The sequence below is a fragment of the Micropterus salmoides genome, unplaced genomic scaffold (genome assembly GCF_014851395.1).
Source record: "Micropterus salmoides isolate LMB-PRFRI ecotype aquatic unplaced genomic scaffold, ASM1485139v1 Ms_hic_scaffold_7, whole genome shotgun sequence".
NCBI lineage: Eukaryota > Metazoa > Chordata > Actinopteri > Centrarchiformes > Centrarchidae > Micropterus > Micropterus salmoides.
The window spans coordinates 15463455-15487459 of record NW_024044459.1 but is presented as its reverse complement, the minus strand read 5'-3'; the positions used below and the strand labels follow the sequence as shown (position 1 = coordinate 15487459).

At 40.4% G+C, this 24005-nt stretch overlaps 1 protein-coding gene across 1 annotated transcript in view; it reads left to right on the top strand.

Annotated features, from left to right (window-relative positions):
- The first annotated feature begins 10133 nt into the window (after positions 1–10133).
- jak2b (Janus kinase 2b) overlaps positions 10134–24005 on the top strand; it is a 32314-nt gene continuing 18442 nt past the window's right edge. Inside the window, exons 1-10 of the mRNA XM_038703932.1 lie at positions 10134–10678; positions 13003–13239; positions 13906–14029; positions 14138–14255; positions 18029–18174; positions 18413–18704; positions 19101–19220; positions 19417–19574; positions 19756–19867; positions 23564–23750. Of these exons, the coding sequence (XP_038559860.1) occupies positions 13017–13239; positions 13906–14029; positions 14138–14255; positions 18029–18174; positions 18413–18704; positions 19101–19220; positions 19417–19574; positions 19756–19867; positions 23564–23750 (1480 nt within the window). The 5' untranslated portion in view covers positions 10134–10678; positions 13003–13016. The remainder of the gene's footprint in view (positions 10679–13002; positions 13240–13905; positions 14030–14137; positions 14256–18028; positions 18175–18412; positions 18705–19100; positions 19221–19416; positions 19575–19755; positions 19868–23563; positions 23751–24005) is intronic.

Below are 24005 nucleotides of genomic sequence, written 5' to 3'. Positions count from 1 at the left end.
CGCTCTACACCCATGACTGCGTCCCCCAACATGGAGAGAACTCTGTTGTGAATAATACTACCATTATTGGCAAATTATCGGGAGGAAATCGATAATCTTGTAGAGTGGTGCTCAGAGAACAACCTTCTGCTCAACGTCAGCAAAACCAAGGATCTGATCATTGATTTTAGGAAAAAGGAGGTGAAGACAAACCCTCCTGTCTACATCGGTGGAGCTGAGGTGGAGTAGGTGAACAGTTTCAGGTTCCTGGGGATCAGCATCATAGAGAACCGGACATGGTCATATCACATCTCCACGCTGGTGAAGAAAGCTCAGAAATGGGTGTATTTCTTAAGAAAACCTATGCTTTGGCATAGGCTAAATTCCTATGCAAAAGCATCCTGACTGAAAACTTCACAAACTGGCATGGGCTGTGCACGGCCCAGGACCGGAGGGCTCTGCAGCGGGTGACTAAAACTGCTCAGAAGATCATTGGTACCCATCTCCAGAGCATCAGTGATATCGGTGAGGTGCCTGCGTAAGTCCAAAGATTACTAAAAGACAGTACCAACCCAGCCACAGCCTGTTCACCCTGCTGCTATGTGGCAAAAAATACAGAAGTATCTGCTGTCGCACCAATAGATAACCCCATTTTCCCCCAGGCTATGAGATTCTTAAATTCATCCTCAGCACTCAACCATACTAAATAATTTATTTCTGTATAATTTTTGTATATATTGTTTGCTTAGTAGCCTAAAAGGAATAACAAACTGCATCTCATTTTATGTAATATGACAAATTAATGTACCTTGTACCTTTTACTTTGATATGGTTTGAGAGTTCAGTCCTCAATGGGAGCTACGCCAATGAAGAAAAGAACAAAAGGCATAATGTATTTTCAGCATGATTCAGCAACATAACACATACCAAGTGTTGTGTTAAATTTTTGGTAACAAATCAACTGAGAATTTCAGTGTTCAAATGCAGCTCTTGCATGACTGTGATAGATAAGATCAACTATGATATGACATTTAAAATCCGAGATGCAGTAAAGGTTTGGGATCCCTTTTCCAGGTAGGAAGGACAGAGTAAGCGAGAATAGAAGGGAAAGATGAAAAGAGAGATGAGGAAAAGTGAGAGAGAGAGCACAGAGAGAAAGATACCGGTGAAAAAGAGAAACAGTAAGAGGGAGAAGTTTTATAAAAGTGCTTTAAGGAGCTTATTGCTCATATGATAATCATCATTCAATTTGATCGGTTGGCAGATAGAAGGTCAAGAAGGAAGCTGCTCATAATTGTGCCTCCCAGCTCGGCCGACTGAGTCGTTTCAGGTATTACGTATCATGTGCATCTGGATATGTGTTTGCGTGTTCTTGTACTTCTATCTCAGTGGGGACCAATTTGAATTGAAGACTTTGAGAGCAAGGACATTTTAAGAAAGTGAGGACATTTCGGGTGTTTGTGTGTAAGGGGGTTAAGCTTTGGTTTTAGGATTAAGGTAAGAATTGGGTTTAGGTTAAGTTGGTGCAGGTAAGGATTGGAGTTAGGCAAGGACTTCAAAAGTTTAGACGTACAATCATGCTTGTGTGTGAGAGAGAGACAGATTCAGAGAAATGGGTAAAAACAGAGAGATGTGATTAAGTCCATACTAAGCTGTTCTTGACATTCTCGTGGATAAAATGAAGCATATCTGTGCATGAGGCTTTTTTTTCTGGAACAATGTCTTCTCTCATCAATTATACATTTCCATAACAAATCTACATTTCTGTGTGATCTTTGGAGTCATACTTCAGCTAAACCCAGCCAACTGCTCACACTTTTTCTTTTGAAATTGATGTTTCTGTTTATTAGTTTTTCCAGGCCAGTCAGCATCATACAATCTGCATTTTTTTTTACTATGAGTTAAATCTTTCAGCTGTCAGGGGGTCATGATATCATTTCACAGTCACTATGTTTGTTTGTTTGTTTGACTCGATTGAACATGATGATAAAAAGATTTTAACATATTATGAAACATATTATTTAACCCTAACCTATGAACAGCTTTCCATCGACCCATTATCTATAACCACTTATCCTTAGAGGGTCTCAGTGGGCTGTGTTACTGTATAAACTTTTCCTGCCGGTCTGTTTCAATTCAAATTTACCTCAGCAACAGTTCCTGATTCAGTGGAAAAGTCAGCAATAAATACTGAGGTACATACTGTACAAGAAAAAAATTGAAGGTTTGTAGGTAGGGAAACAGCAATTAATAAAAAGAACAGTGCAAGTTAAGTTTTGACACTTAATATATAAATATATATATATAAATACAAAATACAACAACAGGATTAGAACAGGTTCAGCATTACTGTAAAATATATTATACATGAAGTCCAGTAAAGTAAGTCCAAAAAGTCTGGTGAAATTCATCCTGCTTCTTTCTTTCTAATTGAAATTATGTCATGCTGTGTGTCACTGTGCCCAATTGAGAGTTCACTTTCGTCTGTTAATGTTCACATTAATATGCGGAGGGAAAGCCAATTGTCATGCAAAGTGTTACTGAGAAAAATAAGGTCAAGAAGCAGTTTCCTCAACTTGGTTATTTTTCAGAACCGATTGTAATTTCCTAAAGAGGACAACAATGTGATTTATGATGAATTGCTTCATATTGTTGCCACTATTACACACTTGAAAAGTCCGGAATCAGTAAGAACTTTGCAGCTTCATTTGTCACCACCCTATGAAGACTTTCTCCAACAACTATGGTTTTTCTTGAGGAAGATCCAGATCCACCATTGTCACTCTCTCTTAAAAATGACTGCTGTTAAAAATGAGAGAAAAATAGGAAATTACTTCATCCATAAAGAATAGTTTTTTTCATTTACTCCATTTGCTAAATTGAATGATGAACTCTGCAGGTGGCAAGTTTTTGTGAGGTAGATATGGAACTATGTGTGTAGACATGTATTACTCATGTTGTAGGGACATAAATCTGTTGAGTGCTAGTCAATGTGATGTCCTCTTAGAGTGATGGAAACACGACTGTGTGTTTGTGCGTGTGTGTCTGTGTGTGTGTGTGTGTGTGTGTGGGGGGGGTTCTGTGTTCTTGGCTGGGAGAAAGAAAGGCACAGGTGGTGAGTTTCAGGCATGGAATGCTTTTGGAGACTCTGTTCAAACCACCAGGGACCAAAAGAAAAACATGTTTACCTCTGTTCTTTATATTATTGTATTTCATCAACACTCTCTCTTTTTCTCATACTCTTTCCTCTTCACTCCATGTTCTTTTTTTTCTCTCTGTGCCTTCAGCCTCAGTTTTCCTCTCTATGCAAGGTGTGTACGCATAGCTCCATCTAGTGGTTATTCCTATGGATGGACATTTTCTGCAACTTTCACATAGTGGTGACTTTTTAGGATTATAGATCGTAGAAAAGGTATATTTTTTTATTAGAGCAAGTGAGCAACTACTGACCCAAGATTCAACACTTTTTAAAGTTAGTGAATATCTTAATACATCTTGCTAGAAAACACCTCTGCACCAACTGCCTAAAAAAAACTGCTTATTGTACAGCCCGTTTAATGACATTATACAGTAATGACAGGATTGTGTAAATATTAAAGGAATAGTTTGCCATTTTAGAGAATACACTTTTCCACCTTTCTTGCTGAGAGTGAAATAAGAGGATCAAGGGAATACTGGGGATAGTTGTAATGAAAGGATAGCGCCACTTTCACCAAGAAGGGATGACCTAAGAGTCATGTGATTAGTGTCATGTAGCCACTCCCTTCCGGACCTTGCATGTGAAATTTCATTACTGTGTGAAGAAGTATGCAAATTCTACAGCCAGAACACTGATTTTCATAAAGTAATTTCAAGAAATTACAAGACCTCAGAGAACAAAAGTAAAACTTTACAGCGGTAGTAACCAAACGTGGCCCGTGGACCAAATCCTAAGCTGACTATAGCCCCTTTTCCACTGCACAGTACCAGCTCGACTCGCCTTTTTTTGGTTTTCCATTGGAAAAGTTGTACCTGTATCTTCTTCCAGGTACTTTTTTTCATATCACCTCCATGGAGGTTCCAAGCGAGCTGAGGCTGTACTAAAAGGTGACATGAAAACACAGCAGACTACTGATTGGTCAGAGAGAATCGTCACTATTCACTGCATCATCATTGCTTGCGCCAGACAGAGGCCAGCAACAGAAAGTTTTATATGTTACAGTTTTCATATGTTATTTCATTATTAAATCCACTTCTGAGAAGTTTTGACTTGAGAAATCACATGTGTAGATTTCGAATATTGACAGTTTTACGAAAAGTGATGGCGGAACAAAAATGTGCTTGAAAGTTTTCAGAGATGAGGAGCTCCGCAAGGCCGGCCAGCCGCCCGCTCACAGAGCCCTCTGCTCCCACCGTCACACAGACCGCTGCAGCAACAACGGCAGAGGAAAACACAGCATACTCCAGTTCAACTTCCTCGCTTTCTTTTCTCCAAGTAATGTCCAGCTTTGTCCGATTTTTATATAAATATGAAGTTTTAGTCCAACAGAACTCCAGTGCCATCTAATAGTGATGTGTCCATCCGTATCGAGGCTTGTGTTGAAGACGTATATGGTGACGTTCGAAGCCTCGCGAGCCGGCCGTACGTGATCGATTCAGGAGATGGTTTGCGGGTTTGGCGTGCGATTTGAAAGGAGCAGCAAAATGCAACAGACCCTCCTCAACATTTTGTGGACTTTTGAACTTGAACACAATTAGATTTTATCTACAGCTCATTTTAAATTACTAAAAAAGTTTATCAACTTATGTCAGAATTGCTTTGATGAAATAACTTCAAAAATTGTGATGAAACAGAGGAAAAGAAAGTGTTGACATTTTGTGGCGTTTTAAACTCTTACCCCATATTACCCTAATAATAATTTTCTAAAGCAGGTAAAATCATCTCAAAAAAGAAACCGTCTGAAGCCCAGCACTGTGGAAGGGTTATTTTTAAATAAAGATGAATAAAATGTTGTCTCTATTATCTAAAGTCACAAACCAAGTTAGCATAACCCTCTCCCTTGTTTCCACTTTCGTTCTGACTCTGTCATTGTATCATAAAGACAGACGCCTTATTAAAAAGCTAATCAGTCATGTATTGGCATCACAAACATCATTCATTATTTTCAATTCAAAGCTTCACACACCAAAGCCGTGTTCCCGTTATAATCACTCTGCCTGTTACATTTATTGTCCACTTGATGGCACAGTAGAGCATATGAAGCACCGTGAAGCTTCGGCCCATGAGTGAACCAACTGGATGGAAAGCTTCAATGCTTCATGAAGCTTCATCTCGCCATCACTACCATCTGAGGCTAACAACAACAGTGGAACCAGATGTGCATGGAAGCTAGCTGCCGAGAAGCGCGTGTGACACCTCTCCAAACAACGCTACGAAGACTCCGGTGACGTTTCGACTACCTCACCGCTGATAGGCTTTTGCAACATTGAAAAATTTGAATTTGTAGGAATTTGCGTCTTTGCATTGACTTTGTATGTAATCAAGCCGCCCAAAACGCTGGATTCGCTTTCGGAGTGAACGCACCTCTTCTCCTCACTTTGGCCTTTCCATCACTTTGCTAGAGATTAATCTTGGTCTCATCAGTCCATAAGATTGTGTTACTAAACTTTTGCAGCTCATCTCTGTACTTCTTTGCAAATTTCAATCTGGCCAATCACGGCCAAACCGAGTCGAGTCGAGTCGTGTCGAACTGGTTCTGGTTATGAAATGGTCATATTTCCCTTTCATTGTGAAAAACATTTATATGACTTTCCATTAATCAAGTTATATGACTTGTATAAAATCCAATAAATATGACCTCGTACAGTGACATCTAACACTGTGTCCAGAGATGCAGCAGGCTTTCTGAACAGAGCATGGTGCTAAGAAACGTACCAATTACACATAAATAATAGAATTTAGACTATTTGACCATACCAGATGTGTGTCAACAGTAGTACCGTCAGTGGTGACTCACAGGAAGATGTTTAGGTGTTGACACAGATGTTGTGGTTTGGTTTTCACCGTTATTGTTCAAACTTACCCCAGGACTTGGGCAGGTTGTGATAATTGAACTCCTTGCATTTGACATCAGTGAATTAAATGGTTGTGCGACCTTTAAAGTACAGAAGTCCGAACTTGGCGAACTCGGTATTGAGAAACAGCTCGAGTCCTTTCCCCTGTTTCCAGTCTTTGTGCTAAAGCTAAGCTGACCGGCTGCTGGCTGCAGTATCACTCATCTCATCCAACTTTTGGCAAGAAAGCAAATAACCTTATTTCCCAAAATATCTAGCTATTGCATGAATGATTGTTTAAATACAGCAATGTGTACAACGTGGCTGCAAGACTTTGGTTACCTGCTGTCAACCTGGCTCTCTCCAAAATTCAAATAATAATCTAAATCTCACAGATTTATATGTTGTATCTTGTTTGTTTAATCTAAAGACAGACAGAAATGTAAAAATAGCACTGTGATTTTAGAGGGAGTTTTGTGCTATTAGTAGTCTCCCCCTGGCTACCGTCTTTATGCTATGCTATGATAATTGTCTCCAGGCTTCAGTTCATTCCTTAACCCAGAGATGAGAGTGGTATCAGTCTTCTCATTGAACTCTTGGCCAAAAAGTGAATAAGCCTATTTTCCAAAATGTTAAACTATTAAGACAAAGGCATTAGTTCTGACTGTCCAACAACAGACTCATGGAGGACAAGATACATTAAACAAAGGGGAACACACAAATATAATCCAGCAAGAAAAGTCACAAATAATAAGTGCTTCAGCTAAGGGGGAAGATAATAAGCTCATGTTGTCTTTCTTTCAAATAATAACACAGAATATGACGTCCCAAGTTATTGATTTTGGTGAAGTACAGTATGATGATTTTTGTTATTGGAATATTAGTTTAAAGGAAATAAAATATTAATTAGGCTGTCTGGGTCAGATAAAGATAAAGCAAAACACAGCAGCAACAATAAATATGGATATAAGACCCAACTAAATTGAATAATAATCTAGATAAATGACAACTGAGCAACTTTGCCTGCTGCTCTCTCTTCAAGTCCTCCTCTCCTTCCTCCCATCCTAACTTCCCTTCTTCCACAGCCCCACCCTTGTTTTCTCCTCTGCTCTTTCTCACGGTTCCGCCTGCTTGTTCTTCTTCCTCTATCTCCCTCCTTTGCTTTCGTTTCCTCCCTCCCTCACTCCTCCCGCTCTCCCTTATTGTCTCGTTTTTCTCCCTCCATCTCCTCTCTCTGCCGTTGGCAACCCGGCTGTGATGCTGTTTTAGATCCACTGGAGGAATAAGTGTTGGAGCAGAACAGACTCTCTGACTGTTCCTGTGTGTGTGTGTGTGTGTGTGTGTGTGTGGGTGCATGCTTGAGTGCTGTCAACCCAAACACCTGAGGACATCCTTAAGATTAAGTGTGTGTGTGTGTGTGTGTGTGTGTGTGTGTGTGTGTGTGTGTGTGTGTCCAGTGTGTTTGTGGTTGTACGGCAGCAAAGACAAGTGTCACTTGAATGCCCCAGGACTCTCGTAATGCCTTTATTCGTCAAAGTATGTGTGTATCAGGTGCTCGCCCACGGGTTTCACCAAGGGATACAAATGTTTGCCTTGCAGCAGCTTTTGCAGCAGCTAACAATTTCTCTGTCTGTCTTTCTAGCTATTATGATAAATCTTAATGCTACAAACAAAGCAGTGTCTTCTTGTTGGTTGTGACAGTTCAATCTAAGAATAAATGTTCCCTTTTTTTTCTCAGCCATGCTACGGGCATAGCTCTAGGGATCTAGGGATGGCAATGTCAGTCGGTCCACCACTTTGGGCCAGACTAATATGTCTAAAAACTGTTGGATAGACTGCGATGAAAATGCAGTGCAGGCATGACCCACCTGAGGAGGAAGCTTACTGATTTTGATGATCCCCTTACTTCTCCTCTAGTGCTACCAGCAGGTCAAAGCTTTCATAACCCGCTAAACTAATATGGTGAATGTACAGTAGATTATACCTGCTAAACATCAGCATGTTAGCATTGGCATTGTGATGATAGCATTTAGCTCAAAGCGTCAGAGAGCTGCTAGTGTGGCTGTAGACCCTTATTCTTGTTTTCGAGGCTCAAAAATGTAAAATTCACCCCCAAAAATGCAGATTTTAGAGGAAAACAAACATCTTGCAACCCCTTGTGTGGGTCTCAAAGACCATTTAGACAATAGTGTACTTCTAATTTTGTGCCAACGGTATGGGGAGGGTCATTTCCTGTTTCATAAAAACAATGCCCTTGCCAGAAAATGAGGTCAATGAAGAAATAGTTTTCCCAGTTGGGTGTGGAGAACTTAACTGGCCTGCACAAAGCTTTGACCTTAACTCTACTAACTGGCCGGGCTTTATCACTCAACATCAGTGACCAACCTCACTAATACTCTTGTCTTGTGAAAAGGATTCCCTCAAGAGTTTACTCAGCTGGTTACAACCACAGGGGAATGGACCCTGTACAGAAAGTTGTGCTTTGCTTGCCTGTCACACAGAAGAAGTGTTTCTCCAACCACTAAGTCGACCATCTACAGTATCCAGTTGTTCCTTTATCCAAAATAACTAATTCCATGGGGGGCTGTGGAATTCCATTGCTTTCATCCTAAAATATGTGAAATCACACTTTGAGAAAACCAAGTTTTGTTTTCAATCATTTCAAAATTAAATTTAAATCAATAAACTGAAAAGATATGCCGACATGATTGTTAAAAATATATATGGGTGACAAATTAGAGGAAAAACAAGAAATACCAGTATTACATGTAATCAATATATATTACATTATATATTATATGTAGGCTAAAAATATCATATTAAAAATGTGTTTATGATATTGTTATGTGGTCTGTCAGCTTTCTTGTACAACTGTTTTGTAATCTGTACAACCAGTGGTTAATTGTAGTTTCGGTGGGTGGGTGTTGGTGAGATTGCTGGTTTGTTCATTGACAAACTAAAGAGGCTGATTCGTTGTGAAGATGCTGCGTTCAAGGGCTCCTCGTAACTTCCATATTCTCAGACTCAAAGTTGTATAATAAGGGCAGGCATAAGTAAAATCACCAAAGTGTACGTGAAAATTCACATGTGAGAGCCAGAACATGTGCTCTAACGTGGTGAAAACAATCCACGGTTATTCAGACTATTTCTGACCACCTCAAACTAGACAATTTACATGTATAGCCTTCATTAAGTGAATATAAAACTTGTTGTTGTTTCCCGGTGATAGGTAATGTTAGATTTTATAGATTTAACTTGAGTAGAGCACTTTTAAAATAAATAGAATCATGATCCATTTTGTAGCTTTCCCTTCTTTCTAGTGTAATATTGTAATATTAATATAATTTTAGGCTACTATAATATTAATTTGTGATGTAATGGGTATTATCACACACTCCAACATACAAAACCTGTCTAAGGAGACATTTATCCCCCCACTGACTTTTAAAAATGTTGGGGGTATCAAACCTTACTTTGCCTGGATTTCTGTGCATAGCCATTGTCGAATAATTTGCCACATGTCATAAATGTATATTTTGTGCGCAAATACTTCAAAAGAGGGCAGGGGGGGGGACCTTCACTCTGTCTTTCTGTATTAGCAGCAGTCAGTAGGTATTGAGGTATTTTTCATGTAAAATAATAACAGTATGGACATCCATACTACTTAAAGTACTTTTACGGCTGTACTTCAAAGTTAAAGTCAACTTTACTGTTAATTCTACCATGTACAAGGCACACAGAGGATTGAAATTACTTTTCTCGCATGACGCATGGTGAATGTAAGACAATTCATGGTGACCTCTGAATGTACCTGTTTCCAGACTTGATAACCACTGTACCTGATTGGGGAGGAAGCAAGTAAATACTGAAATGATCACCTAACTCCTATCTTCTCTCTAATTGGTGGAATTGGTGTTGTTACAACTGTCCCCGTGTTACAACCATACCCGCTCTCCCCTAGATATGCGTTCAGGCTATTGGTAATGGCTAATATTATCTTTAAAAAGCAAGACTGATGGTGGTCAAATATTATTTTACTGTTGATTTTTGGACGCGTCTGTCGGTAACACTGACACCTCCGACAGCACGTGAAGGCAGCATTAGTATGGTGGGAGAGTCAGGTTTGTTGACTGACTTGGGGCTGAGCTGTAGCTGCCACTGGGAATCTAGCTGTTAGCTACCTTGTCAGAGTTAAAGCCATTCAGATAAGATGTCAATAATGTAACTCTCGTCGTAAAGCTGTAGCCACAGGTTCTGGCACAAGAAGAGAATCGCAGATGTATTCCGTTTTATGGGATAAAAATTTGTAAGAGAGCACGACGTGGTTTTAGCGAGCATTATCTTAATTTAAGATTGACAAGATAGACGGCTAAAGTTCCTCCGGAGTGAGATGGGCAACGCTACGGTGACCAGCGGTAGCTTGTGTAGCAGGCTAGCCAGCTGTGTGCGGCATGGAAATAAGAATATTTCCAGATAGATTTATACGACAAACTAAACTGTTATTTATTCGGGCAGTTGTTTGAGTACTGATCTGATCAGGGTCTGGGCGTAGCTGTCAAACTCTCGCTCGTCCTGGCTGCGGCGCTGGCCTAGAAAGCTAGCAGCAACCTAGCTTGGTTAGCAGCACGTATAACGTTACAGTCTACGGTCTGGCTCATCCACCAAAGTAAGTATATAAACTAATTAACAATTCGTCGACAGCTTTATCCGGTTTCTTTATTTTTTTTAAGTGCACACACGTAAATTTCTCATGTTGGTTTGTTGAAGTGCTGAAATGCACACTCTTGTTTGTATGGCAGCTAACTCATGTGTATCTTAACGTTAGAGGCTGCTAGCGTTAAGTTAATCTATTTAAGCTATACGTTAGCTAAGAGTAGTACGCAAGATCACGGCCTCGATGAGTTTGTTCTGTAAGATATTTGACTGGATATGTGCAGTTTAACTGTCGATTAGGAATTTGCTACTTGACATAACTACCTGTGGGAGAGCACTGAACTTGCATAACGTCAAACAGCGCCCAGAAATAATAGCATTTCTTGTGTTTGTCCGTTGTCCACATGTAAAACTGATATGTGAAGCGAAACCTTTGGTGCAAAGCCCTGTTGAAAACGATATCATTTGTGCATCATTGGTGTGTTTTGCAGAAGTTACAGCAATGTAACGTTACAGAGCCACTAACTGTTAATGCCATAGGTGCAGGGCTCCAGGCTAACTTTCCCAGTGGTGCTATCAACTTGTTGGTCGCACTCTTATTTTTATGTATTTGCTTTTTGTACATCCTATATTAATCAATGAACGGGGAATTAGTACGTTTTCCTTCTCTTTGTGGGTCAGTCGGTTTCTCCCTTCTTGCACTTTCATAATCAGTGGCGTCTGAGTCAGAACCTCCTCCTCCTCATTTTGCTTTTTTAAAATAATCTGCTACAGACTGCTTCATTTTTGGAACACGGTAACAGACGGGTTGTCGGCGGATTTGCAGATTTGCCTGCTTTGCCAGATTGGGCCACGTAAAATTTTAACTCGCACGCTTTTAGTTCACCGTCTGGAGCCCTGAGGTGTCATATCCTCTTTCTGCGGAAAACACCATTACATCAAACCGCGGACGTTTATTCAACCACCGTTTTGATGATCGGTTAACAGTTTAAGTCATCTACCATGGAAAACTAAGGCGCGTTAACTATTTTCAGTTCCTCAAATGTAAGGATTTTATTTAGTTGTGAACTGTCTTTCTGGACTTCTGCTATTTCCTTGGGATCTGAGAAGCTGCGATGGGCATTTGTCACTAAGACTGGGACATTTTAAAGACAACATCATCAGTGGATTGATCAACTAAATAACCGATAATGAAAATCAAAATTCACCCTATTCACCCGTTTTTATTATTGTTGTTGTTTTTTTTTACAACTTTGAATCAAGATGGATGTCATTAACGTTTTTATGAACATTGATCCATTAATGTAAAATTGAAAACAAATTACAAATTTTAGTCAATAATCGGAGGAGACGCCTTTTGGCAGTGATTATAGCCCCAGCTTTGCACATCTGGACGCTGCAATTTTCTTTTATGCCATTCAGCCATAAAAGTGCAACTGGTGAAGTACCTTGACAATAAATTTTGTATGCACAGTGTCTCCCATCTCAGCCACAGACACCTGTACTCAGTGTCCATAGTTATCTTAAAGACCTAAGCTTTGTGTGTATTTAGTGCTTTTATTCCTCTCTTGATTTGTACTTGAATTACCCTCTGTGATTCAGTGTTGTAAAGTTTTGTTTTACTTTTACACCGGCTCTCCTCCTTTATTGTGATGTATCTGTAATCTGCCAAAAAGAACTCATTTTAGTCATTTTAATTTTTAATACTGGAAAAAGAATGTTGGCAAATGTTGATGGAGTAGTTAAATGTAATCATACAAACAAAAAAGGTTGGGACAACAGCAATCTAGGTTATGATCGTGGAAGAAATACAAAACCCATAATTTAGCTCTCATTTTAATAAAATACTGGGTTTGCTGGGCTGAATAGCAGTTGTTTGAATGAGGGAATTTGATTATTCTGCTTTGCTTCTGCTGAGTACAAAATGTATACTTCTCCCAGTAAGAATTGTACATATATTCTTGTCAATTTAAACTTAAGTAGGTAAACTTGATCACCACTAAGCTGGCATTGAAAAATGTCATGCAATAGGGCTTAAAATCTCAATATTCCTTTTACAGTGAAACGTCTGTGACCATGTTTGATAACTCTCACTGAGAGTAGCCCTTGTTTTGAATTAGATTTACAGATTTTATAACTCTCTCCAGACAATGGTTCCTCTGCACTGCAGCTTTATGTAAGACTTGAATCTTGATAACAGTTTATGCAACTGTTGAGAGACCATGTGCCCTAGCTCATCATGATATTTAATTCATCACACATTTCTTAAAAAAAAAAAAAGAAGAAATAAAAGGCCGTCATTCTTTCTGCTGACCCATTGCATTTAACTGATTGAAGGTTACGTGTTGTTGATGGCCTCCCTGCCAGCCATGGACACTGTGACTGACACGTACCCTGCCGTGCACCAAAATGGGACCGCCCATCGGGAATCTCCAGACACAAGGCCAGCTGCCGCTGTTTTGAGACTTCATTTCTACCACAGTAGCCAAGGAGTGGCCGACTGCAGCTTCCTCAGCTACCCACCTGGGGACTATGTGGCCGAGGAGTTGTGCATAGATGCAGCCAAGGCGTGTAGTGAGTACTTGGAGCCGTTCAAGCCTGTATAATGCACCCCACATTCATGTGTTTTGCGGCAACTTGGAGCATAGGTCCCGAGATAAGGTTATCAAGAGGCCACAGTGAAACCTCTCGGCAGAAAAATCTGCTTGCTTAATCATCTCAATGCTTTGTCCCAGTCTGTCTAACTTTCTTTACTCTGTTTAACGATAAACAAAGAAGTGGTAGCTTTGCTGTGCTTGGTGGGGTTTTTTTTGTTGTAGAGGTACAATTTCAGAGTCAAAAGTATGATGCAACTAATACCAGAACAGGGCCATGATGCGGATGGTGGGGTGGGCGAGACTAACCTGCATGTTGTTGGAATCACAAGTTATGTGTTTGATGACAAAACAAACGCAACTGACATTTTAGACAATCTTCTTTGCCCTTTTGTTCACCTGTGTTGGTAGTAGCAACAGATAGTTTTCTAATGTGTGTCCTAAAGCATGATCTATTATGTATTCCTCTGAGTTGCCATTAAATGAACAGTTTCTATAGGTAGCAATAGGTAACTTGTTTGTTCAGAAAATCAGTTTGGATCAAGTAACACACTAACCTGTACTGTTGTAAAGAACATGTAAAATAATTTAATAGAGCAGGAGTTTACAGAACTTAATGTGTTTTCTCATTCTTGGTCTGTTTTAGCTATATCACCTCTGTACTACAGCCTTTTCGGTCTCTTCCGAGAGCGAGACCGCTTGTGGTTTGCACCCAACCACATCTTCCAGCTTGACGAATCGGCTTCAGAAGACGTGTTTTTCAGAATAAGGTAGCGCAAGTTATTTTGCGTCTGCATTACCTCTTAAGAATCTTTTCCAGATTAAAATGTTATTATCGTTTTGAATGACTGCATTTTCTTCATGATCGTTTACCACAGGTACTACTTCCCTGGCTGGTACAGTGCCGGGGCATCACGGGCATATCGATATGGGGTAGCCAAGGGCTCAGAAAGTACCGTCGTTGATGACTTTGTAATGTCATACCTCTTCTCTCAGGTGAGCACACAGCCACTCTCTTTATTACATGAACTTGTTAGAAATCAGACCTTTTATATGTGGGTCAGTTTACCAAATAGATTGCAAAAGTTTGTAGTAATTGTTTGTATCAGGGGTGGAAATTAACACCCGCCACCCACATTTGGCGGGTGTTAATTTCCACCCCTGATATGTTGGCTTGTAGCTCAGTATTGTAGATTACAGTAGGTATCTGTAAACAAGCAGCTAATATCCTTGACAAGTGCAGTGAAATGAGTTTGTTAGATTACTAGTTAGGCCACGTCTTTAAAAGCTGCCCAGGAAAGATGGAGAACTTACAATCCATGAAACTGGTACTTTTTTTCTTTTTTTACCATATGTTTGTCCATGTATTTCTTTGGTGTGAAGGATATCAGTCAGTTGACCCACTTTAGTATGTGCTGTAAACACCAACAAGAGAGCTGACGCTCATGTGAGAGGGAACTCAATTTGCGTGCAAAAATCCACAGACCTGAATAAGAGAACAAAATTAAATCCACAGTCTTTTGTGTGCACTCCAGGGCTTTGTCTTTGCTGAAGGTTTGACAGTTAACAGCAGGCTGAGAGCGGAGCTATTGTCCAAAAATGTAATTGTTTGCAGTAAAGTTCTTGTCTTTGTCTGAAACCTGTCTGAAGTCTGCCACATTAAGGGGAGCTTTTTCATATTTAAAGGTTACGAGCAGGATGACAGTGAAAAAGCAGGAAGCTGCTCCCAGGTTCAGTGTCGATTGATTTGTGTAATTTGACTAAACACAAATTTTTTTGTAGGAATACGCACCGTGTTAGCACAATATCCAAGATACTGAAGATGAAGTAATTCTTGTTATTGTCAACTAAAGAAAAGAGCAAAATCAATAATGTGTTTGTCTGTTTCCAAATACTGTCCGACTACCCCAGCCCACTGGCTCCTACTAAAGATGTCAATCTTTAAGAACGTGCTACAAATATATATACTGTAATTTTTTTTTAAAGACAAAAAGTGCTGCACACTGTAGCTGTTAGCAAACGTTGAGTAAAAAGTGCTTGTTTCTTGGGACTATTTACAGTGTTCATGGTGATTAAGAGAATCTCCCCCAGTGCGGTGGTGTGGCTCATCTGTGTGTTGTTGTTAGTATTGTGAGATTTCTGTTGCTGGGCTACCCAACAGGTTAATCTGGCCTTGGATGCTACATTGGCTTACACTACTACTACTTTAATACTACACAATAATAATCCTACTATGTAACAAAGTCTCACAAGAACACGGTTTTCCCACCATATTTAGGAAACCAAACTTGTTAAGTGCTCTCTGGTTTTGTGTGTTTTGAATGGACTATTGGCTGCTTCTGTATTTGTTCATGTGTTTTATAGTCAAAGGAGAGCAGAGTTGTAATCATAAATTGGGGGGGGGGTTCTATATAGAAGTGTACAGTATATGTGTAAGGCAGGATGGGAAACATGCAATACAGACTTTTTCAGACGGATCATCAGAGCCCTGCATGCCCTCAGTCAAGAAATTATTTATAAACCACATTGCAATAGAAAGGAGTTGTGTAGGATAGGTGAATCCAGGTAACTCGATACAGCAATACGACAGTATCTGAACTCTCAGTGGAATTATGTCCGTGGAAATTAACGCTGGTTGCTCGGGAAAAGTCTATAAGGGGCTAAGGGAAGCACCATTACACATGCCTGCCTTCAGACAGATGTTGTGTTTTGCTTTGTGAAGGATATGTTGAATTCCTAGCAGTCTAATCTAGAGCCGGGCCCCTGTGTTTGTGTTAAAGTAATGCTATTATGGCTTGCAAAGGGAGTGTGTGTCTGCATTCGCCGGTTGGAGGTTAACTAATGGAACAACAACAAAAAACAAATCGATAGCCTTCGTTTTTTAAAGGACAATGATAAATGATACAATTTGTATAACCCTAACCCCATATTGCGTGAGGTGAAAGGGACGGATGCATGCTGGTGTTACAAAAACATCGGGAAGTTAGTCGTTGTAGTTTGGCCTGTTTGTGCAGCAGTGGATGTGACGCACAGCTCATGGAGGCAGTCGAGGTACCTCGGTTAGATTGACTAGGAAAAAGCACCCTTTGGGCGTTGCAACCTTTTTCTTTGACCCTCCACTGACCCCTGAGATTTTTGACCCTGTACCACAGCCCATTGCTTTTACCTCCATCCTACCATGATCCTTGACCCATGGCAGACCTCCAAGTAGTATTTATGGTGCATTTGGAAGGGATGTGATAGTCTCTGCAGTAGTGCAGTAATAATACCGTATATTGGTATATTAAAATCGTAGTAATTATTTGACCTCCCTCTATACACACACACACACACACACACACACACACACACACACGAAAAGGGGAAGGATAGAAATATAAAAAGTGATTAGACAAAAAAAAAAAAGGAAAACTCCGTATCAAACTGTATGGCTTGTTGATATTAGATATGTACGTACTGTATATTATATAGCCTATTCGCCCCTGAAGTGTCTACATTAACAACTCACCTGTTGCCTGACGAAGTCTGTTCTTAAGCTCATTGTCTTGATCAAAGACAAAGGTCTGAGAAAACATTTTGGCTCGTTTCCACTGTCAGGAGAGACTGCTGAAGGTGTCAGGTGGAACACTTGGCCGCTCATCTTGAAGGGCTTTGGTTTATGTCCTTTAAACTCCACTGTCTTTAGACATTTGAGCCAGAGAGATTCTGAGAAGCCATAGACACCGATCCATTTTATTGCTATGATTTCCAAGAACTGCCTGGACTGCTGAGAGTTTGTCCAAAAAGACCTTAGTGTAGGAGGAGGGTCTTATCATCCATGGGTACATTGCAAACAGGTTGCAAATAGATAAGTTGGCATACTTTTCCACTTCACCAAAATATGAACACATATATGTGTTCATATTCCAGCAAAAAACAATCTAAAATTTTCTCATTATACCATCCTGTGAAAGCAGCTTTTAATGACCACGAACATTCTTATTATGTCACCCCCTCGCGCACCCCATGACAACGTCCATCCCGATGTTTCATTATAGACATCGCCCAACCCTAGTCTGCTTACAGCGATTTTCGGCAAAAGCAAACCAGACCCATAACTGCTGGGAATTAGTAAGATTCAAGGCCGTTTACAGGGATGACAGTCCCGCTTTTCAGGCAGCACCTTTCTTAGAGCACATCTCTCCATTTATGATTATGAATAATACAGTGTAGCTATCATCTAAAGTTGTGTTCACATTTGCAGCCTGTTTCACTTCATTCAGACCAAAGCAAATATTATTGATAAAGATCTGTGTTACCTTGTAGTTCTTTTCTGATTAGTGTTCACACTGACTCACTGCATCAAACAAGAGTCGCAAGAGATCCGTCGTCCTGCATTATCAGTGCTACATGAAGTTTATAGTAGTGACTGACACCAAACCATGTTGTGTTTAACTGTTCTGCAAGCTGTTATTTATCTTCCCTTGTGGTCACAAGGAGCTCACGAAGAGGACATGTCTTGCATTAACATAATAAACACCACAGTGGGCCATGGATCAAATAGTGACGTTACGTCCTTGAAAAACTGAAATAAACAGCTTAGATGTAAACTCCGCCTACAACTGTTATTTTGATAGGAACCCTTACACAGACATGGTAAATACACTTTGTATGTGAGCACAAAGTTGTATACACCTACGTACGTACACATCAGTATGCGCAAAGTGTCATAAGGTGGGCTCACCTGTAGTAGTAACTGTGACTTTGTTTACTGTCCTCTCTGTCTGCAGTGGAGGAATGACTTTGTCAGCGGTTTGGTGAAGATCCCCGACTCCCATGAGACTCAGGAAGAGTGCCTCGGTATGGCCGTGCTAGACATGACGAGAACAGCCAAGGAGAGACAGATGTCACCGCTGGACATTTACCACACTATAAGGTACTAGTTGTGGGGGGGGGGCCTTTGAACAGAAATGATCTGAAATGAACACCTGCTGAGCACTAATTGGTGTAATGGTGTAACTGGTGTCGATACACAACCTGATTTTCAGCACGGATGCCAAACAAATGCTTTTTTTGGTACTTTACTATACTTTTTTTCTACAAAACATTTTGCTCACTAAAACAAGCCAGACACAAAGGAAACTTTTTTTTTTTCCCATCTTGCTTTCTTCAAGCTACAAGTCCTTCTTGCCAAAGGACGTGAGAGCTCAGATCCAGGACTGCAACTTCTTGACACGCAAGCGGATCCGCTTCCGCTTCAAGCGTTTCATTCAGCAGTTCAGTCAGTGTCGGACGACAGTGCGCGACCTCAAGCTCAAGTACCTCATCAGCATGGAGTCCCTGGAGAAGACCTTCTACACAGAGACCTTCCAGGTCCGGGACCCGTCCAGCGGACAGCTCGTCATCCTTGTGGCAGCGGACAGTGGCATCCAGTGGTGTCGAGAGAAACTGAAAGATACAGACCAGGTTGGTATCACGAGTGCTGGCAGTCTTCTCTTTTTTTCTGCATTAAGACATTTTGCTGACTTTCATACAGAGCAGCACTGGAGGCCTTTAGACCCTAAAATGTTGATTTAAAAAAATCTCAAAATAAAAACATATTATAAATGAATCAAGGGAATTGTTGGCTAAAGAGAGGTAGACACAACAAACAGAAACATATTATTGTGTCCCCAGGCATGTAGTTTAGCAATAAACTGTACATGCTATGTTTGTTGTAATGCGGGAAATTCAGCAGTAGTTTTTTTGAGTGTGTTTTTGAAAGTGGTGTGTCTTTACAGATAATTCTTGTCGGTTTGGTCCCTTATGGAGGCATTGATGATAATATTATCTGAAAAGTTGTTTTTTATTCTGTTTGTTCAGGAGCTGCAGACCTTGTGTGACTTCCCTGATGTCACTGACATCGGCATTAAGCAGGCCAGCAAGGAGGGGGCCGCAGAGAGTCGGGTGGTCACCATCAACAAACAGGATGGCAAGAATCTGGTAACATCTATCTTTATACTAAGTTGTAACCAGGCAAAGAAACTTCTTTTTTACCTCTTAGAATCTGTAGGCAAAGGTTTAAAAGCATTTTGTATCCCACCCCACTTTCAGTTCCACAAGATAAATATATTCCGCCGTTCGGAGATGGTTGGAGAATGGTGACATCACGTCTAACAGTGGTTTTCATGTATTTCAGGAGCTGGAGTTCCCCTGCCTCTCTGAAGCCCTCTCCTTTGTGTCCCTCATTGATGGTTACTATCGGCTGACTACAGATGCACATCACTACCTTTGTAAAGAAGTGGCTCCTCCCAGGCTTGTGGAGGCCATAGCTTGTCATTGCCATGGCCCCATCTCGTAAGTGAATTTTATTTATACATTTTTTACCATCAGCATTAGCAATGCATTTTAATTTGAAATTGCTGCCACGATGTACAATCATTCCTCAGGTGGCAGTTATTTATGTCCTATCCCAGCAGGTAATACTGCATTTCTCTGCTGAGATGCACATAATTGTTTTTTTCTTTTTTTGTTGCAGAATGGAATTTGCCATCAACCGGCTTCAGAAGTGCGGAAACAAGCGAGGATTGTACATTTTGAGATGTAGCCCTAAAGAATTCAACAAGTATTTTCTGACTTTCCCCGTTGAGGTAGGTAACATTCATATGTGGTAGTTGGTGCATTCCACCCTGTGTACTGATCTCTTAGAGGAGAGTGAAAATTGAAATGCAGTAAAATTACCTGTTGTGTGTTGCCTAAATCAAATATAGGGGTAATTATCATGGACTTACATTTTATCGGTTGTCCTGTGTTGTTTGGCTCTGGGTTTTTGGGTATCGTTAGAAATATGTTAATATTGGTACATACAGTACTTAAATGTCAGTACCTAACTTTGCTGTCATTGCTGATTTTAAATGCATTTTGTTACTCTTTCATTTTATTAATTAATTTGTTTCATTAACAAAATACGTCAAACTTCTTGGATGCATTAGTGTTTAATGTAATGTAATGTTTTGACAAACAGAGGAACTTGCCCTAAATAAAACAAAAACTGTTCATCATCATTTAAATCCTGAGTAAACGACACTATGGCCACACTCAGACTGACAATAGCACTGTGTCCAAAAACGCTGCCTCCTCAATTTAATGACACCAACACGGACGGCTCTGGCAACAAAGTTGATCCGGGCTCAACGTTGTCTTTGTGTTTAATAAGCCTTCAGACTGGGCTACCTGGTTTGTATTTCATCCTGTAACATGAAACGCCTACAGCAACACAGCGGCTTGAGGTTTTTTTAATCTGGTGCTATTGTCGCTCTGAACATGGCTGAAGAATCTGACAGGCATTCTGTGCCAACTTTCAGTACGTGTTTGTTTTCAGGACTCAGTGCCACTAACACAGTTTGGTTTGGAACCAAGCTGCAATATACAGTGGGTACGGAAAGTATTCAGACCCCTTTAAATTTTTCACTCTTTGTTTCGTTGCAGCCATTTTCCAAAAATCAAAAAAGTTCATTTTATTTCTCAGTAATGTACACTCAGCACCCCATCTTGACAGAAAAAAACAGAAATGTAGAAATTTTTGCAAATTTATTAAAAAAGAAAAACTGAAATATCACATGGTCATAAGTATTCAGACCCTTTGCCGTGACACTCATATTTAACTCAGGTGCTGTCTATTTCTTCTGATCATCCTTGAGATGGTTCTACACCTTCATTTGAGTCCAGCTGTGTTTGATTATACTGATTGGACTTGATTAGGAAAGCCACACACCTGTCTATATAAGACCTTACAGCTCACAGTGCATGTCAGAGCAAATGAGAATCATGAGGTCAAAGGAACTGCCTGAAGAGCCCAGAGACAGAATCATGGCAAGGCACAGATCTGGCCAAGGTTACAAAAAAATTTCTGCTGCACTTAAGGTTCCTAAGAGCACAGTGGCCTCCATAATCCTCAAATGGAAGACGTTTGGGACGACCAGAACCCTTCCTAGAGCTGGCCGTCCGGCCAAACTGAGCTATCGGGGGAGAAGAGCCTTGGTGAGAGAGGTAAAGAAGAACCCAAAGGTCACTGTGGCTGAGCTCCAGAGATGCAGTCGGGAGATGGGAGAAAGTTGTAGTAAGTCAACCATCACTGCAGCAATCCACCAGTCGGGGCTTTATGGCAGAGTGGCCCGACGGAAGCCTCTCCTCAGTGCAAGACACATGAAAGCCTGCATGGAGTTTGCTAAAAAACACCTGAAGGACTCCAAGATGGTGATAAATAAGATCCTCTGGTCTGATGAGACCAAGATAGAACTTTTTGGCCTTAATTCTAAGCGGTATGTGTGGAGAAAACCAGGCACTGCTCATCACCTGTCCAATACAGTCTCAACAGTGAAGCATGGTGGTGGCAGCATCATGCTGTGGGGGTGTTTTTCAGCTGCAGGGACAGGACGACTGGTTGCAATCGAGGGAAAGATGAATGCGGCCAAGTACAGGGATATCCTGGACGAAAACCTTTTCCAGAGTGCTCTGGACCTCAGACTGGGCCGAAGGTTTACCTTCCAACAAGACAATGACCCTAAGCACACCGCTAAAATAACGAAGGAGTGGCTTCACAACAACTCCGTGGCTGTTCTTGAATGGCCCAGCCAGAAGTGAGCATCTCTGGAGAGACCTGAAAATGGCTGTCCACCAACGTTTACCATCCAACCTGACAGAACTGGAGAGGATCTGCAAGGAGGGATGGCAGAGGATATCCAAATCCAGATGTGAAAAACTTGTTGCATCTTTCCCAAAACGACTCATGGCTGTATTAGATCAAAAGGGTGCTTCTACTAAATACTGAGCAAAGGGTCTGAATACTTATGACCATGTGATATTTCAGTTTTTCTTTTTTAATAAATTTGCAAAAATTTCTACATTTCTGTTTTTTTCTGTCAAGATGGGGTGCTGAGTATACATTACTGAGAAATAAAATTAACTTTTTTGATTTTTGGAAAATGGCTGCAATGAAACAATTTAAAGGGGTCTGAATACTTTCCGTACCCACTATATTTTAATTTAACCCTTTATTTATAAAGGGAGACCTGTGTGCAAATACATAAACAATTCACAGACATAAAATAAATATTTTTGCAATTTACAAAAGCATATCAAAATCAGTGTGATTGCTAATATATATAATAAAACCTTTTTAAAATGTTCAAGTGAAGTAAGAGAACGTAACGTGTTTTTTTGCAGCATATTATTTGAACCCACTTTTTCCAAGTACAGTGTGAACAAGAGGTACAGCTAATGTTACAATGTAACCAGAGAGCAGAGGTAACTAGGTAGCTGCAGCTATCGATTTCTTTAGTATTTTATTGCGTGTTCTACAGATTATTCCATCAATTAGTCAAGAATTGCATAAGTAATAAATAATTTTGCTTGGTGCCTCCGATACCGGGATCAGCTTACAACCCAAACTCAAAAACTAACCAGTCAGACAACAACAACAACAAACGTACATTTACAGCTAAGACTTCTGCCTTACCTTTGCATTCATTTCAACTAAGAAGTCACGATTACATTAAATGCTAACGTTAACGTTACCTTGTTTCGGGTCCACTCTGGATGCTTTCTGCTCAGATGCTCAAGCATTGCCGTTGTGCCGTTGTGGTAGGTCAGTTCAGTTGTACAGAGTTGTTGTTTTCTTTTAGCTTAAAATAATCCCATACTTACTACTTTGTCTTTTTCTCTGGCCTGTCTCTTCTTCTTCCCTCGCTGTTTTCTTTCCATTCCTCCATTTTGCAATCCACACCATCAAATCACGTCGTCTTCACTTTTCCACGGCATAAGCGAGTTGTGTGACAGTAATGATCGTCCGTGCTAAACAGTGCGCTGTATATAGTTATATGGATTAAATTAAATCTGAATCGTGTCACCCCTGCTAGGATGTTTTTGTAGTATAGCGTTAAATAAACATACAATGCTGCTCCCTTCTGTTTGTTAAGGAGGATCATCCCACTTTTTCATGTAGGATGCAATGGTGAGTGAGAAATGTATCACCTGATGGAGCGCAGCTTGCTGTGACACACGGCGTGAAGAGGCTTTAAGTTGGAGGGAGAAGCATGCAGATATACGATATCACCATAATCACTCACAAACAGATATAAAAGTCTATGTATGTATAGTTACGTATTCTTTAAGAGCTTCTTGTTTTATTCCCCAGCACCATGTGTTTTTATTGTATAATTGAAACCACCTGAAATGGTGTCCCGCTCAAACTCAGACTTGGTGGTGTTTTGTTTCTGTCCATTCTATGACTGAAACTGAAATTGTATGCATTTCCCCCGTGTGCCCTCCTCTTGTGTGTCTGCTAGGCGTATGATGCTGTAGAATACAAGCACTGCCTGATAACCAGGTCTGCCAATGGGGAGTTCAACCTCAGTGGAACCAAAAGAAACTTCAGCAGCTTGCAGGAACTACTCTGCTGCTACCAAAAGGAAACGGTGCGCTCTGACAGCGTCATTTTCCAGTTTAGCAAGTGCTGTCCTCCTAAATCCAAAGGTAAAACTAACAGACCCTGGCTGATATGTTTTTGACAGATTAGTAACCATTAGCAAAGGCTGTGTTTGTGCTACTGTCTAATACAAACATCAAACCAGTATATTCTGCTAGATTAATTAGAATTAATGTAGGTTACGTGTTGTAAACAGGTTTCCAAGAGATGCCATTTTGAGATGCACGCACAGCTGTGGCTGCAAAACTTATTGCAGGGAGGAGTTGATGAAGACATGTGATTGGCAGAAGTGATAAATGAAA